The 16,009-nt window shown below is 64.6% G+C and overlaps 2 protein-coding genes across 7 annotated transcripts in view; one reads left to right on the top strand and one right to left on the bottom strand.

The window, feature by feature from the left end:
• Positions 1–2,357, top strand: part of BAIAP2 (BAR/IMD domain containing adaptor protein 2) — a 63,841-nt gene extending 61,484 nt beyond the window's left edge. For 2 of the 3 annotated variants that reach the window (XM_043905260.1, XM_043905265.1), the window contains exon 14: positions 1,583–2,357. In XM_043905260.1, the coding sequence (XP_043761195.1) occupies positions 1,583–1,652 (70 nt within the window). In that variant the 3' untranslated portion in view covers positions 1,653–2,357. The remainder of the gene's footprint in view (positions 1–1,582) is intronic. The other variant, XM_043905262.1, reaches the window with a different exon arrangement.
• Positions 2,358–3,053: 696 nt separating this feature from the next.
• The window catches only part of AATK (apoptosis associated tyrosine kinase), a 39,697-nt gene continuing 26,741 nt past the window's right edge, over positions 3,054–16,009 (bottom strand). For all 4 annotated transcript variants that reach the window (XM_043905256.1, XM_043905258.1, XM_043905259.1 and 1 more), the window contains 11 exons: positions 13,876–13,955; positions 13,146–13,264; positions 12,862–12,949; positions 11,751–11,884; positions 10,388–10,472; positions 10,192–10,313; positions 8,696–8,845; positions 5,568–8,235; positions 5,329–5,476; positions 4,959–5,144; positions 3,054–4,136 (listed from right to left, as the gene is read on the bottom strand). In XM_043905256.1, the coding sequence (XP_043761191.1) occupies positions 4,096–4,136; positions 4,959–5,144; positions 5,329–5,476; positions 5,568–8,235; positions 8,696–8,845; positions 10,192–10,313; positions 10,388–10,472; positions 11,751–11,884; positions 12,862–12,949; positions 13,146–13,264; positions 13,876–13,955 (3,821 nt within the window). In that variant the 3' untranslated portion in view covers positions 3,054–4,095. The remainder of the gene's footprint in view (positions 4,137–4,958; positions 5,145–5,328; positions 5,477–5,567; positions 8,236–8,695; positions 8,846–10,191; positions 10,314–10,387; positions 10,473–11,750; positions 11,885–12,861; positions 12,950–13,145; positions 13,265–13,875; positions 13,956–16,009) is intronic.

Raw genomic sequence — 16,009 nt, 5'->3', positions numbered from 1 at the left:
TTCTAACTTCGTTGACTTATATAAGGCTGGTCACCGACCCTTTCTGATGAGACTGTAGGTGTGTCGGGACACACTTGGCCAGTGCACCCTTCTGCCCCCCACTCTGATCAGCACATGTGCCATCCTCCCTTCTCTGGGTCCCCACTTCTGCTGGGTCCCCAGCTCTGGATGGACAAACCTGCCCCACTTCTAGGCTCCCCGGGACCGCCTGCCCTGACCCTGGCTGGGGACAGCCAAGGACATAGAGTCCTCTTCCAGGACCAGAGTCCCATCAGGGCAGCAGCCCCCATGGCTGCCTTGCACCCTGTCCCAGGGGCCATGACCCTGGTCACAGCAGAACTGCCAGGCAGTCCCTGCCCGAAGCATATCTGCACAGACCAGAACCAAGGAGACCAGCGAGGCCCTGAGGGAGGGAGCCCACGGCCCCACCAGCTGGGTGCAGATGGGCCAAGGCAGGGGTGGAACCGAGACCGACGTGGGTGCTGCCAACTGTCGGGCAGCGTCTTGGAGACGCGGAAGCCACGCTGTGCTGTGTCGGCCTCTTCTCCCTAGTTGTCCCTTAAACAGCTGAGTCCAACGTGCCTCAGTGTTTCAGAAAGTGCCAGGTCCTCAGGCGAACACGAGGGTGCCCCTCCTCGTGCTCCCTTCCTGGGCACCTAGATGGAGTGCCTGCCCAGCTCCCACGGACGCCCGGCCACGCCGGAGGCCACTGCCGCCCCAGGTAACGGCTCCGTTCGTGCTGAGCCCTCTGTGTCCTCCGTGCCATCTGTGCTGTCACCCCGGCACTGCCTGCTGTCCTGTGTCGTCCCGCCCCGGGGGGTCCTCTGAGCCCACTGGGAATGCGAGGAGGAGCGGCCTCTGTGAGCTTGAGGCCAGATGCCGGCCCCACCGTGTGCTCCCCTCGTTCTGTCTCAGCCCCTTGTCTGGCACATCTGTCTGTCCGTCCGCCGCCATCTCAGCACCCAGGGGTGGACACGGCTCCTCTCTGAGGAGACCGTCGGCCCCTCTGCAGGGGCTGTGGGCGTCCACCCCTGCCAGCCCCTTCGCCACGACTGTGCCTGCGCCTTCTGTCTGTCGTGTGGGTGTGGGGCCGGCCACTCCGGGCCCCCGGGCTGCATGGGCCGGGCTTGTGCGCTCTGCTGAGCTGTCTGTGTGTCGATGGCCATGTCCTTGCAGACGGGCTCAGGTGCTGCTCAGGCAGGTGGCGGGGGGGACACTGGGCCTTGCAGGGGGTTCTGCACACTGAGCTCAGATGCAGCTCATGGGGGGCTGCCTCAGGCCACAAAGAAAGGACTGGGGCACATGTGGAGGGAGCAGAGGGCTCCCTACGCCAACCCACCCTGCCCTGGAAGGGTCTGCGGTTCGAGGCAGGACAGGTTTTGGGAGCAGAGGGTGGTGCACTGGGGCTCAGCTGGCCTTGCAGGCGGGGCCAGTTCCTGGCTCTTGCCACTGGCCTCCACCACCCCCAGCTCTGAGCTGGGAGGCTGACCGGGGGTGGGGTTGGGTGCTGTCCACAGCCATGGGGCAGCACTCAGCGCCTCTCCTGAAAACCACTGAAACAGCTCTTCTCTCCTCTCCCCAGGAACCCCTTCGCCAGCGTCCAGCTAAAGCCGACAGTGACCAACGACAGGTCTGCCCCACTCCTCAGCTGACCGCCGCGTCTGCGCCCACCGCCTGAGGGGACCCCTGCCCTGCCCTGTAACCTGTTTTGTTACAATAGGCTTGTTCCCTGTTAGAGAATTCCCTCCTTCCAAACCCTTCTGCCCCCACCTCAGTCTTGTCTGGGCTGGACCCCGGCTCTTGCCACAGGGTCAGGAGGTGGCACCTGGGCCGTGCTTGAGGAGAATGAGGGGGGCTGGCCCTGGGGCCAACTTTTCAGGCCAGGCATGTCTGTTGTGTAGGCCGGGGAGCCTCCAGGGTGCATGGAAGGCCATCCCGTCGGCTTGTCGCTGAAGGGGAGCCCCTGTCCGGTCAGTCACGAGGCCACTCACCTGTGCGTGCCTGCAGGCAGGACACGGGCGCGGGGAGCGGCGGGTCTGCCCCTTTTCTCAGAAGACGGATTTATTAAGAACACATAACCTCCTGGCAGACTCTTGCCTGGGGCTCTGCTGAGTCTCCCTGTGCCCACTGGCAGTTTGGGGGGCTTCTCCCTGCCCATACCCGAACTCCTACCCAGAAATGGCTGCAGGGGCCTGCCTCTCCTCCCTGGCCCCAAGGAGGGGGTCAATGCTGTGTCCTGGGTCCCCGAGCTGTGTGCCATTGAGGCGGTCCTGGCCCAGGACGTCTGGGTGGGCTTCCCCCCTTGATGCCCTGGCTGCTTCCCTATTTCAGCTGAAATACAAGATTTTAGAAACTTTTCTGGGTCCGTGGTATTTGACATTTGAGGCTGAAATACAGCCAAGCTAACCACATTGCTGATAGCAGTCCTTACCTCAGGCGATGTCCCAAGCAGTGCTCGCTCACCTCCCAGACCCTCCAAGGAGGTGCTCAGGAGCCCTGCACCACCTTCAGCCTGCCCCCACCCCAGAACACAAAGCCGGGATGGGGTGGGGGGGCTCCGGAGGTCTCTCACCTGGCGGAAGCTGGAGGCGGGCCAGGTGGAGCGACACGAGGTCCTAAGACAGATGGTCGAGGTGGGGGTGCACAGGTGCCCCAACTCCTCACACCCCACCTTGCTCCTAACCCCCTCCTCCCGCCACCCTGTGCTGAGGGAAAGGGGGAAGAGCTGCCCAGAGGGGTCCCCCTGCTCAGCCTTACCTAGGCAGGGCCAGCTTACCAGGCTGGATGTGAGGGCTGCAGGCATCAGTCCCTCTGCCCTGCTCTGGGAAGACACCCCCACCCAGGCACACTGGGGGCCCAAGGTCACTGTCTCCCTCACCAAGGTGTGCCCAGGACACCAGAGTGAAGAGGGTGGCCTGCCTCCTGCACCCACCCAGTGGTCACAAGGGACTAGAGGGACCCCCCCCCCAACCCCCACCCCCACCCCGCCCAGGCCTCGTTCTGCCCAGGGCTTCATCTGCAGACTCCAAAAGAACCACACGCTTAGCATGAAGGCTTTTTCCTTAGCTTTGATTTCTCTTAAAAAACAGACAAAAAAGGAACAAGATCATTGTACCAGCATCCTAAGCCTCAAACTAATAAACAAAAACCCCAAAACAAGTCCCCGCCCACACCCCAAAAGCAACAATAAACTTTACGTCTCTTTGGCAACAATAACTTAAAAGCGTCCCATTTCAGTTCGCTCTGACAACAGCAGTTACAAAAATACTCCGTGTGCTGCCCCACCCCTTCCCACTGCCCCCACTCCTGCAGCGGCAACCCCCTGATGCTGACCATGGGGTGCACCCACATTGCTTTGGCAGCTGGGCAGGGCTGGGCACTACCTTGCAGAGGGGAGCCATGGGCACCTCCAGACGGGGCTGCAGCGGCAAGACTGCGACCTGAAAGCCCCCCATCTTTCGGGCTGCCCAGCTCGGCCCCTTCGCAGGGCTCCAGTGGGACCGACAGGAGCCGGCCCAGGCCCTGTAGGAAGGGAGAGCTTACGGTCTAGCTGATTCAGTGGAGGGGAAACAGCCACCGACTTGGAGCAGGGACACGTGAGCCAGGTGACCTCTTCTTGTACTGAGCAAACCCTGAACCGGCAGAAGGGGTGAAGCAGGCAGAGGCCGTCCCAGCGGGCCTGTGCCTGCCCTCTCGCCTGCAGTGGGGACACAGCGGCCTGCAGTGCACCATAGGAACCATGGGCAGGGCCAAGCAGTCTGACAGCAGGGGCCAGGGCGGAGGGGGCAGCTGCGGGGGGTGGGGGGTGGGGTTGTAGGGCATCCCTAGGGGCTAGCAGCAAACCCAAGTGTCCAGGACAGATCTTGCCCCCAGGGCAGCACAGGCTGCCGTGCACAGATGCGCCGCCGTCCAGGGCCAGAGAGGGGCCTCATCCCACCCTGCTCCTGCAGGGTGCGGCAAGGGGGGCACCAAAGCGCTGGAAGCTGCTGCTGCTGACCACGGCCAGGATCAAAGTCCCCACCACTCAGTCCATCCTTGCTGCTGCCAGGGACAGGACCAGCAGAGGCTCCAAGGGGGGCAGGGGCCGCCTGGGGCTCAAGCCTCTTTACAGCTGCCCCCAGCACCTGCTGCAGGACCTGGCAAACACATGCGTGTTTGAGGGAACACTGGGGATTCAGGGACTCCCACCTGGCCTCGATCCCTGGCTTAGGGGCCACTGAACAGCTGAGGCTGCAACAGGCCTGCCAGCCTGCTTGTCTAGGTGGGAGCTAATTTAGCCTTCCTACTGCATCACCAAGCACCTGGCCCAACAAAACTCAGCATCAGCCCTCTGAAATTCTCCTAACAGACCCAAACAATACTGGGCTGGCCAGGGTCACACACCCGCCTCCTGGTGAGCTGGGCTTGTTCAGACATCCATTAAGGACATACTGTGTGACAGGCGGGCAGGTCCTTCCCTAGTAGCTGCAGCCACCGGTCAAGGGCAGCTGGGGGAAGGGCTGGGTCTGCCTGGGGGACAAGACAACTAGGGGCATCCTAGTGGAGCTGAGCTTTCTGGGAAGCCCAGCAGAATGGGGGTGGGAGGTGAGGGCAACTGGGCAGGGATGAGCCCACTTGGTCTGAGGCTGACAGGAGCTTGGAAGGAGGGGTGAGCTAAGGCCCCTAAGTAGGGCCTGAACCACCACCACCACCACCACCTCCCCTGGGCAAGGGCCATCAGATCTGAGATGTGCTGGGAGGGGGCAGGCACCTAGCCTAGTCCTAGGAGGGCCCAGTCAGCTCTGTCTGGGGCACTACATCTCCCCAGGGAAGAGAGGACACACTCCAAGGTGGCCACAACAAACAGGCCGGACGTGACTTGACCTCTCCGAGCCTCCGTTCCCCCATCTGAAAACTGAGCTTGTCCAGAAAACAAGAAATAATGAGCACAGGGCCTCGGCGCCCAACGGGTGCCTTACCTCCCACGGACCCGGAGTCCGAGTCGGAGACATGCGTGATGGAGAAGCGGGACGCAGGCGCTGGTGAGACGGTGAAGCGCGAGAAGGGGCTGGGCGCGACGGACTTGGGAGTCTCGGCGGGGATGCGCGAGGCCGGCTCCTGGGCCGGCGTCAGCATGAGACCATCATTCCACTCGAACTCTCCGTCTGCGAGAAACCTGTAGTCAGTTGTGGATGGGATGGGGAGACCCCGCCCAGAGTGTAATGTCACGCCCCGCCTCCACCAGTGCCCGCCCCTCCGCTTCGCCCCGCCTCCACCAGGGCCCGCCCCTCCGCCTCGCCACGCCTCCACCAGGGCCCGCCCCTCTGCCTCGCCCCGCCCCTAGCTCACCCTGTTCAGTCGCAGGGCCTTCGGGGGAGGGGTCAGCCCGCCGTGTCCGGCAGGAGGCACTGGGGGAGCCTGGGCTGCCCGGTGGGAACGTGGGGGGTGACTCCTTGGCACCAGGGAAGGGCTCCCCGAGCTCTCGGGTGGGGCTTTCCTGGGGGAATCAAAGTGGCACTTGTCGCCCAAGGCTTCCAGTCCCACCGCAGACCCCCTCTCCCCACGCCAAGCCCAGGGCGGCTGCCCACCTGGTCAAAGAGGTAGACAGTGACGTCGTCGAAGAAGGACACAGCTTTCTTCTTGCGCTCCAGGTCCTCGCAGAAGGCCTCGGACAGCAGGCTCGGCATCTTAAGCAGGCTGCGCAGGTTGCGCGCGCTCTGGCTCTCCGCCACCACCACTGGCACGGGCGGCACCTCCTCCTCGCTCTCCTCGCTTGGCTCCTGGATGCTGTAGCAGCGGAGCTCTTCGTCCGACTCATCGCTGTCCTCGCTGTCCTCCTCTTCCTCCTCCGGCCGCCCCTCCGGGGCCGCGGGGAGTCCGGGCAGGGTCAGGCAGAGCGGGGTTCTGGAGGCACCTGGGCCCCCCGTCTGTTCCTGCAGGTTCGACCCTGACAGCAGTCCCAGGGTCTCCTGGAGCTCTGGGCGGTGGCTTTCTGAGCTTGGCCGGACTGGAGTCAGCAAGAAAATCTTAGAACTCACGGGGTTGGGCATGGGCGACACCTGGACTGGGTCTTGGGGCCAGGGAGGCTCCTGCCTGGGGCCTGTGGGGCAGGCGCTTGGCTCTGGGGAAGAGTCCTCAGGCAGTGACAGTGAGAGTGGCAGTGGTGGCACCTCCCTGGGGCCAGCGCCCTGTGCCTCCCCGGGGACCCCCAGCTCAGGGGAGGGCTGTGCAGACTGCAGCCTGGGGCTCTTCGGGCTCTCCAGATCAGGCTCCGGCCTGGGGACTGGGACACCTCCATGCTTCTCCTTGGGGCCCACGGGGGGCTCTGGCTCCGTGTCCAGGTCTGAGAAGTAGGCAGAGTCGCGGTAGGGATTCTTCTCGCTGAGGCCACCTAGGGAGGCAGAGAGCCGAGTCTCGGGCCCCGGGCTCTCACCCTCTGAGGCCAGCTCCCCAAAGGCCTCGGGCTCACAGGGCTCATGCGCCTCCTTGAGTATGAACTCTGGGGACTCGTAGTTCTCTGTGTCATAGCCACTGTCCAGGGCTCGGAGCTGCCCGCCAGGGGTGCTGACAGCTGATGGGCTGAAGACCTCACAGCCACCATCACTGGCCGAGGACGGGATGTCCAGGGAGTCCAAGGAGTCAGGGGTCCCCACCTGCTTCTGCAGGGAGCGGAAAGCTGGTGTCACGTCTAGTTTCTCAGCCTGTGGGCCATCACTGGACAAGTCAGTGAAGACACCAGAAGTGGCCTCGGTCGTGTCCTCATCTTCACTCCCTGGAGCCTCCAGCTCAGGGGAGCTGCTACCGCTGTCGCTGTCAAGGGTCTGGGCTGGCTCAGTGGCAGGTGCCTGGCTGCCAGTGGGCGTAGGTGAGGCAGGCAGGGTGGGCGGGGTGCTGGCCTCCTCGGCAGGAAGTGGGGCTCCCTCTTGGGATGGGGATGGGATGGAGGGAAGGGGCAGTTGGAGTCCAGCAGTCCCCTCGGCCTCCTCTGCAAGCCTGGGCTCTGCCTGGGGGCTGTCACCCCCGCTTATGGCTGCCTCTGTCCAGGGGGAGGCGATCAGGCAGGGGGCAGGTGTCAGGCCCTCAGCAGGATACAGATGGGGGAGGCCAAGGCAGTGGCCCAGCTCCTGACCCAAGGAGGCCCCCTTCGGCCCAAGAAGAGACTCTCTGGGAACCTCTGGGGTCAGAGGATGGCCCAGCTCAGGGATGGCCCACAAGGTCTGCTTCACACCAGGGCAGCAGTCCGTGTAGCCTGAGAGGCCTGGGAGCCAGGATTCCGGCTCTCGACTGCCGCTGTTGTTGTTGGCAGACACGTTGGAGCTCCAGCGTCTGTACTGGGCAGCTCTGGACGCCTCAGCCTCCCCCAGCTCCTCCCCACCTGGGGATAGTCGGTCCCCAGAGCTCCGCGAGGGGGATATGCCCAGTGGGTCCTCAAAGAATGGGGGACAGAAGGCCCCCACGCCCCAGTCGATATCCTCGGCTCCAGGCTCCGCCAGCATCGGTGTCTCTGGTGAGGGTGAGCGGGAGGCGCAGGAAAGGTCACGGGCGTGGCTCTTGCATGGGTAGTAGTCGCAGTGGCCCCAGGGGCCATCCGCGGGCGGCGCGTGGCCGAGCAGCGGCTCCATGACCAGCGAGGCGGCCGTGCTCCCGTCGGAGTCTTCATCGTGGTCACTACCATCGGGGCGCAGGGCAGCGGCAAGCGTGCTGGGGGCACAGCCAGTGCAGTCGGGGTCATGGTCCGCGGCAGGCGCGGGGTCTTCCAGGCGGATGAAGTACTCACTGCCCACCGAGGGGCTGTGAGCGCTGAGCACCGGCACCACGCCCGGGGGCGCGCCATCCGGGACACACAGCTCCTGCAGGCGCGCTTCTCGGCCCGGGCTCAGGGCGCCCTCTGGTGGCGGGAAGGCCTCGGCGCCGCGGCCCGCTTCCCACTTGTACTCGAAGTTGAGGCCGTGGCTGGTCTCAGTCACTGTCAGCACGTCGTCGCCCTCCGCGTGGAAGCCGTCGCCAGCGAACTGCTCCAGCAGCGGGAAGGAGGAGGTGGCGAGCAGCTCACCCGTGCCCCCCAGGGCTAGGCCTGCCACCCCTAGCCCGGCACCGGCGCTGCCCCCACCGGGCCGCAGTGAGCGCCAGCGCCGCTCGAATTCCTCCTCCGCCTCGGTGGCGCCCTTGGCGCACAGGTAGGACAGTAGCAGGTGCACTTCCTCGGCCGTTGGCCGCTGCTCAGGCTGCAGCCAGCAGAACTGCATCACCTCGTACCTGCGGGAAGGGATGCCCTGGGGCTCAGCCCCTGCCTCCCCGCCACACACAGGTGGTACTGCCCAGCCAGGACCGCAGCCCCCAAGGAGTGAGCCAGTCTGCCCCCAGCCAGTCTGGGTTCCCCTCCTGCTCACACTCAAGAGCCCCTGGGGGTAGTTAAGGGAGTCTCCTAAAATGGGCTCAGTGATGTGGGCGATGGCATGGGTCAGGGCACGGTTCCCTGAGCCCATTCATCCCTGCCAGGCCTGCAGGCAAATTTGTGTTTTGGGTAAAGAAGACATTCCACCGAGGGCACGGAAGGTGGTCCAGAGGTCACTGTTAGCCAGGGGGCAGCCAGGGTGAACTGGAAACCCAGGTGGTCAGGAAGAGCCGGTTAGGCTCCAGGGACCCAGAGCACTCCTCTCTGCCTTGGCCTTCCCGCCAGGGCCACCTCACCCCTGCCTGGCCCTGGGGGCCTCACCAGCGGTCGGAGAGGGTCAGCTGCAGCTGAGGCTTGGGCAGCTTGAGCTGCTGTTCTCGGACAGCATAGGCCAGCACCTGCCGGTCCGAGTGGTGGGGGTAGGGCTGCGCTCCCAGTTCGAAGAGTTCCCAGATGGTCACGCCTAGGGACCTGTGAGGATGACGGCTATCAGAGGGCTGTCCAAGTGTCCTCGAAGCCTTGGGTGCCAAGGGCAGCTCCCATCATCACACCCGTGGCCAGAAGACAGCGCCTTCCTTCAGTAAATGGGCAGGACGTGCCACCTGGGCAGGTCCGAGCCCATGCCCAGGGTGCCTGGACAAATAAAAGCCAGACTGGCCTCCCACCAGCCAAGTCCGTTTGTTCATTCATTCATTCCCGTGCCGGGCTGAAACTCAGACACTGCCAGGGGCAGGAGCTGCCCTGGAGAAGCTCCCAGTCCCACCAGACTCCTGCGGAGGCTGGAGGAAGGGAGTTGGGGGGCCTAGGGACACCCCAGCCAGCATGAGTGGGCCAAGGGAACTGGCCGGGCAGTCAGCGCACTGAGGGCTGGGAGAAGGCAACTGGGATCCTTCCAGTGGGTGGTGGCTTCCGCCAGCTCCTGGGGACTCCAGGCCATCCTGGGAGGCTGGGGGCACGAGGGACAGACCAGGTTTGGCAACAGAGAAGTCACAGTGGCCTTGGCCAGAGTCATCTGGGGACACCAGTAAGTGTGGGTGAGCGAGCAGGCAGGGGAGAGTCAGCCACGTGGAGAGTCGAGCCGGGAAATGGAGTGTCCGTGTTGGTGGCAGAATTAATGGCTCAGGGGAGACCCCTGGAGGAAGAAGGACTGAACCCTGGATCCAGGCCCTGAGGGTTCATCAGGAGCAGAGGGAGGCCGGACAGGCCTCAGGCTGGAAGGGCACAGGAGGGGAAGCAGAGATGGGTCAAGGCCAGGAACGGGGGACCACCATGGCCAAGCCTCTAGAGGCTGCAGTACTGGGTCCAAACACCTGCCCAGCCTGTGCCTCCAGGCTGTGGTCACAGGAGACCCCCAGCCCCTACCCACCCCTCTCATGGGAACAGGTGCTACCACGATGCCCCATGTCTCAACTTGCTACTCTGACCCTACCATCTCCAGGCATTGGCCCAGTAGATCCTGGGAGGGGAACGGGGGCAGGGCTTCCTCCACAGGCCCTGGAGCTCTGCCCGCCCCACTGCCATGAGCCTTGGTCGTGGCTCCAGAACCCCCACGACCTCACCTGGGGCCACCTCCTACAGGGCAACAGGGCTGGACAGACAAGCACAGCCTCCCACACGTGGCCTTGCCTTGAGTGGCCAGTCTGCATCCCCTCCAATGCGAGGGAGCCTGCGGGTGGGCAGGTGGGACTCAGCCCCTCAGTGCCCCGGGTCCTCACGGGACATTCACTCGGCACCGGGCGGGGCCGCCGTGAGGGCTGCGGTTGCAGACAGGCAGAGCGTTGTGGTGTCCTCACGGGGACCGCCAGGCTCACACTCACCACACGTTGCTGGCCTTGGTCTGGTCTACCACCAGCAGGTTGCAGTGCACCTCGTCCACCAGCTCAGGCGCGATCCAGCGCAGTGGCACCCACAGCTGGTCAGCCGTCACGAAGTAGTCCTCCTGTTGGCACGTGGGACAGGGTCATCCCGGGCCCGCGCGGGCAGCCCTGCCCTGGTCCGGCACCCCCCACTCACCCTGTATTTGCCGTGAGACAGGCCGTAGTCACCGATCTTGACCGTCAGGTCAGCCGTGAGCAGACAGTTCCTCAGAGCAAGGTCACTGGGGGGTGGGAGGGTGGGGTCAGCCGGCAGTGCCAGGTTGGGGCGCCTGAGACAGCAAGGGGACTGGGCCGCTTGTTGCCAAGGGTGTCCTCGGCTCAGTTTGGTGGGTGAGGGAAAAGGGGCATCCAAGAGCCTGCCCACCCACCCTCCCCCTGCCCAGAGCCCCAGCCTGGACACTTCGAGGGTCTGAGTGGACGGGGCAACACACATTAGAATGCAGACAAGGAAAATGAGGCCCAGGGCCGGCTGCAAGGTACCCAAGGGCTCTCCTTGGGTGGGGCCTCCCTCACTGGAAGCCGATCCACTCCCCTGCTTCTCCTCAGACACCAGTCTGCTGACCTGTCCCTTGGGGGCGCGCCAGCCCAGGGACACAGCAGTCTGCTCCGGCCCACTACACTGCCACCCTCCGCTCCCTAGAGGCAAGCGTCAGTGGAGAAATGGGGAGCCACGGGTCCTGCCCTGGCCCTGTCCACACAGGGGCCCAGGCAGGGGGTGCTGTGGAGTGCCCGCCCAGCGGGACCGCTCACACCCACCTTTATCTCCCACCCAAGGACAGCCTCGGCTACTGGCTTCTCCCCTGCCTGCCTGATGGCCCCATGGGAGTCTGGAGCCCGAGACACCGGGGCAAACGTGGGCTCAGCACACCTCGGCCAAAGTGCAGCTGTGCTGGGGGCCACAGATGAGTGCTTGGGGTGGGGTGGGCTGGGCTGGGCTGGCCTGGGCTCGGCAGGCAGTCAGGAGGCTGGCAGCTGCCCTCTTCAACAAAATCACTGATGCTGGAGTTGGTGTGTCATCACTCAGCACCAGGATATTGTTGGGGAGGACGGCCCGTGTGCTGTCCAGGGCTGGCAGGGCCACGTCCATCGCCACTTCTTCAGGCACGGCCCCCTAGGCCAGACCCTGGCCCATCTTTCCGACTTTGGGGGCCAGGGCAGGAAACAGGACAGAGCCACCCCTCCCCCCGGGCCTGAGGGAGACAGAGGAGAGCGGGGGCCAGCATGGGGCCACTGGGCAGCGCTGACCACGGTGGGGACAAAGGACCGGTCTCAGCCCTACCACGTACCTGCCCAGGCTAGCCAGACAGTGCGTGTCCCCTCGATTAACCCTCCTGCAGAAGCAGGTGTCCAGCTCCCCTCTGCCTGGTGCTTTTTATTTGATAAAATCCCTTTGCATGGTGGTCCCGAGAGGCTGAACAAAGACTAACCAATTCACTGAGGGCCCCCCTCCCGCGGCCCCCAGAGCAGGCTGAGAGCCCACGGGCCGGCCCCGCCCTCACCTGTGCACATAGTTGTTGCGATGTAGGTGCAGGACGCCACAGGCCACCTCGCAGGCCATGCGCTGCAGGGTCAGGGGGTCGGGCGCCATGGACTCGGCCACCCGACAGCTCCGCAGGTAGCCCTTGAGATCCCCCTGTCGAGAAGGGCAGCACCATCACCAGCCAGCGGGGAGCAGCTGCCCGCCCCCCAGGCCCTCCCTCCCCAGCAGGGCCCGTGGGAGACCAGGCATCCTGCTAACTCTGCGGGGCTACTGCTGCCCAGTGAAGCCCCTGTGTCCGCCCCCCAGAGGCCAGCCATCAGCAGGATGATCCTACGGGCAGCAGACACTTTCCCCAAGCTGACCCCCGGCCTGAGGGCTAGCAGGGCCACATCCCACCTGCAGACCCCTGGGGCCAGGTGCTCGCCACCCCTCGGATGGTGGGCGGCAGACAGGCCACACAGGCCGTGACGCCGAGCCTCGACAGAGCCGAGAGCCAGTGACCAGAGGGTCCACGGGAACTCCCTGACCGGCTGACACCGCCCAGCTCCAGGGGCCCCCGACAGTTCTGGGGAAGCCCTGGGAGTCCAGAAACTAGACAGCAGGGGGGGACTCACATCTGAGGAAGGGCACCTCCCTGGGGGCAGGCGGCTCAGCTGTGCATGTGTGTGTGTGCGCACATGTGTGTGCATCTGTCCATCTGTCTGTCTGTGAGGGGCCCCGCAAGGCCATTAGCAGGTAGTCGCTGCTGGAGACTAAAGTATGAGCGAGGCTGTGGACCAGACATGAGGGCTTTGAGCCCCCCAAGCCGGCCGGGGTGACCCTCGGGAAAACCGCTGTGACTCTGAGCAGCACAGGCAGATGGGGATGCAGCTGCCCCCACCCCCACCCCGGGCACTGTGGATGCCCAGCCTGGACAGCCGCTGTCTCTATGGCGGTGGGGTCACCTCCCTCCTCCCCCAGGTCACTTCTGGAAGGCAGTGGTGCAGGGCCACCTGGACCCCACTTTGGGGGGATCTGAGGCCCGCAGGGTGGGGCTGAGGGGTCCCCGGCTCCGCCAAGGCCCCTCTGCAGGATGCCAGTCCCATGTTCCAGAAGTGCAGGGCAGGGACTAGGGGGAGCGGGCGACTCACCATCGGGCAGAACTCCATCACCAGCAGGTAGGGCGTCACCTCAGCACACTGGGCCAGGCACTGGAGAAGGTTGCTGTGCTGCAGGGCCCTGCGGGAGCCAACAGGCCACCCCTGACTCGCACTCAGGGCAGGGAGGGGGCGAGGGGGCGGGGGGCTGGCGCTGCAGAGCCGAGGAGAGCGGAACAGCACAGAGCTTGCCTTTGTCTGCAGGGCCCGCACCCCCGCCTCCCGGGCAGTGCCCCACCCCAGCCCCTCCAGCAGAGCCAGTCCCCTGGGCCACCCACCTGTAGGGCTGTGCCTCCTCCAGGAACTGCATCTGCTCTTGCACGCTGGCGCTCGCCTTCAGCTCCTTCACCACCACCTGGGTGCTGCTGATGCCCGAGTTCACCTCCCCCAGGAACACCTGCGGGGCAGACATCGCCAGGTGGGCAGACACCACCCTCCCCAGGCTCCGCCCCCAGCCTTGCTCCTCCTGCCAAAGCTTGGCTCATTCTGCGCCTCAAGTTGAGTGTGCGCTAAGTTGCCTCAGTCATGTCCGACTCGGCAACCCCATGGACTGTAGCCCTCGAGGCTCCTCTGTCCATGGGCTCCTCTAGGCCTCAATTTACTCATCTGCAAAATGGTTTCTGGATCCCTCCTAGGCAAACCCTCCTGGCTGTAACACTCTGTCTTTGGTGTCTGCCTCCCCCAAGGTCCCTAGCTGTTCTCAGAGCTCTGGGGGTCTGCCGTGAGGAAGATGGACCCACCGTCCCCCACCCCCTGCCTGGTGCTCAGGGCGAAGCCAGGACCCAGACGCTGCTCCCTGTCCCTGCCCAGTCACAGGTACCTCCCAGCGTGATACCAGGATTTGCGGAGAAGGGGTGCCAGACCCGGAGGCCCCCAGGGAGGGCTCAGTGGGTGCACCTTAAGAGAAGACCCCAGGACTGGGGAGGCAGCCCGCCTGCTCCACCTGCCAGGCAAAAGGGACCATGCTGCCAGCCTCTGCCCCCACTGACCCCAGGGACAGCAACTCACCTTCCCAAACCAGCCGTGGCCGATCTCCTCCAGGTACAGAAGGCTGTGCCGGCCCAGGTCTGTGGACTTGAGCAGCTGTACTGTAATAGGGCAGGAGGCTCAGGGATGCCAGCTCGGCCTCCATCACCACCCCACCTTCTCTCGCCTTTCCTCCAAAGGGGCTGCCTGCCTGGCCTGTTCTGGGAAGCTGCCCAGAGCCCCCTGCCCCCTCCTGATGGGGGCTGCCATCAGGAGCAGGGTGCCTGCTGCCCAGGGGAGTTGTGGACCTGAAAGCTACACCTGGGCATGTTTCTAAGTGGGTCTGGGAAGGCTGTGCCCCTGGCTACAGGGACAAGCCAGACTGCAGACAGCGGGCCCTGGAGCCGGGACCAGCGCATAGGCAAGGCCAGGCAGGCAGTGTGGCTGGGGCGGAGGCCTTGGGGAGGAGGGCAGTGGAGTGGCCCGTCCCCTCACCCCTGCCACAGGCTGGCATTCCAGCGCCAGGCACCCCAAAGGCTCTTTTGTTGGGGGCTGCTTGGCACAGCCCTGTACGGAACACACTGGGCCCATTCTCCTGCGGGCTGGGCCGGGTGAGGTCAGCAGGGAAGAAGGGTCAGTGAAGGCCCCAGAGGAAGGGCCAGAGCTGCTGAGCCCACCCACACGCCGCCTGTGCCCCAAGGGATTCCCCGAATTCTGCTCCCACGCTAGCTGCCCAGAGGGCCCAGGAGGCAGGCTGAGCTGGCCAGCCAGTAGACTCCGAGGGTGAGGGGCTGTTCCCGGGGACTGCAGACCCCAGGCAGTGCTGACCTCAATGCTGAGCAGAATTGGGGGCAAGGGGTCCCACTGGGCCCTGAGTCCCAGGGCTCCTCCACCTGGGCCCCAGCCTGCTGCCCCTCCATCTCCAGCCTGGGGTCTCCCCAGGCAGGCTCAGCAGCCCTGACAGTGGACCCTGGGGCAGTGATGGAGGAGAGCATGCCAAGTGCCAGCCAGTGGAAAATCTCTCTCTCCTGGCAGCTGCAGGGGGCAAGGCAGGCTGGGCCAGGGGTCTTGGGGCCTGCACCCAAGGGGCAGTGCCCACGGAGCCAGGCTGGGGAGCCTGAAGACTGGGCCTGGCTGGGCCATCTTCCCCTGCAGTGTAGAGGGGTGGCCCTTGCTGCCCAGGTTTTAAATCCTTAACCTTCAGGGGGGCTGCTCTCCCAGCTTCACCCAAATCTCTCTCCCTCCCCAGAAGCAGGGTACCCAACAGAGAGCAGAGCAGAGCTGTAAAATGGAAAATGTGATCACTGCCCTCCCCTGGGTCTCTGTCCCCCTCATCCCCAGAGACAGTCCCCTAAGGGATGGAAGAAGCTGGGTCTCAAAGATTCCTCAGGGTCCCAGGCACACATACTGCCAGGGGCAGTTGTCAGGCTCCGGCCAGGGGTGCAGTGTCCCCTGAGGGGACCCCTTGCTCCATACCGGCTCCCGGTGTCAGCACAGGCGGAGACTCCCATGGTCACCCAGGAAGGTTGGAGGGCCTCCTATAGCAGCTACCCCTCCTTCAAGATTTTATAGGGTGCTCCTGTGGGCCCTGAAATTCCTGCCTACCTGGTGAGTTCTCCTCCAGGAGACACTGTTGGGAGTGGGGAGCGATAGTCATGGGGCCTGGGGGCAGGGCCCAGCCCTGTATCTTGGAAGCCCCCAGCCCAGGATGAAGGCTGGGCTCCAGGGTGGGCAGCACTGTGGGCACGACCCAGTAGGGCCCAGAACACAAGCCAGTGGGACAGGCCGAGTATCACAGGCCCTGGTGCCAACAGAGCGCCCCCCCCGCACCTGACACCCCACTCAGTGCGCCTGGAGGAGCTGGGGGCAGGCCCAGGCCTGGCCGTGAAGCTCTTGGAAAGGGTTCCTGGGGCTGGAGACACCCCACCAGCCTCCAGACACAACTGGGAGTTCTCAGAGCACTGGATCAGGCAAGTGAAGTAAAGTGAAGTCGCTCAGTCATGTCTGACTCTTTGCGACCCCATGGACTGTGGCCTACCAGGATCCTCGGTCCATGGGATTTTCCAGGCAAGAGGACTGGAGTGGGTTGCCATTTCCTCCTCCAGGCAAAGGCAGGTGCAAAGCCCAGCTTGGCTACGGACCTTTAACCTCTGTGGTTTGGGCCCTGCATCTGCCA

The sequence above is a fragment of the Cervus elaphus genome, chromosome 5 (genome assembly GCF_910594005.1).
Source record: "Cervus elaphus chromosome 5, mCerEla1.1, whole genome shotgun sequence".
Lineage (NCBI taxonomy): Eukaryota > Metazoa > Chordata > Mammalia > Artiodactyla > Cervidae > Cervus > Cervus elaphus.
This window is presented reverse-complemented; position numbering and strand designations above follow the sequence as displayed.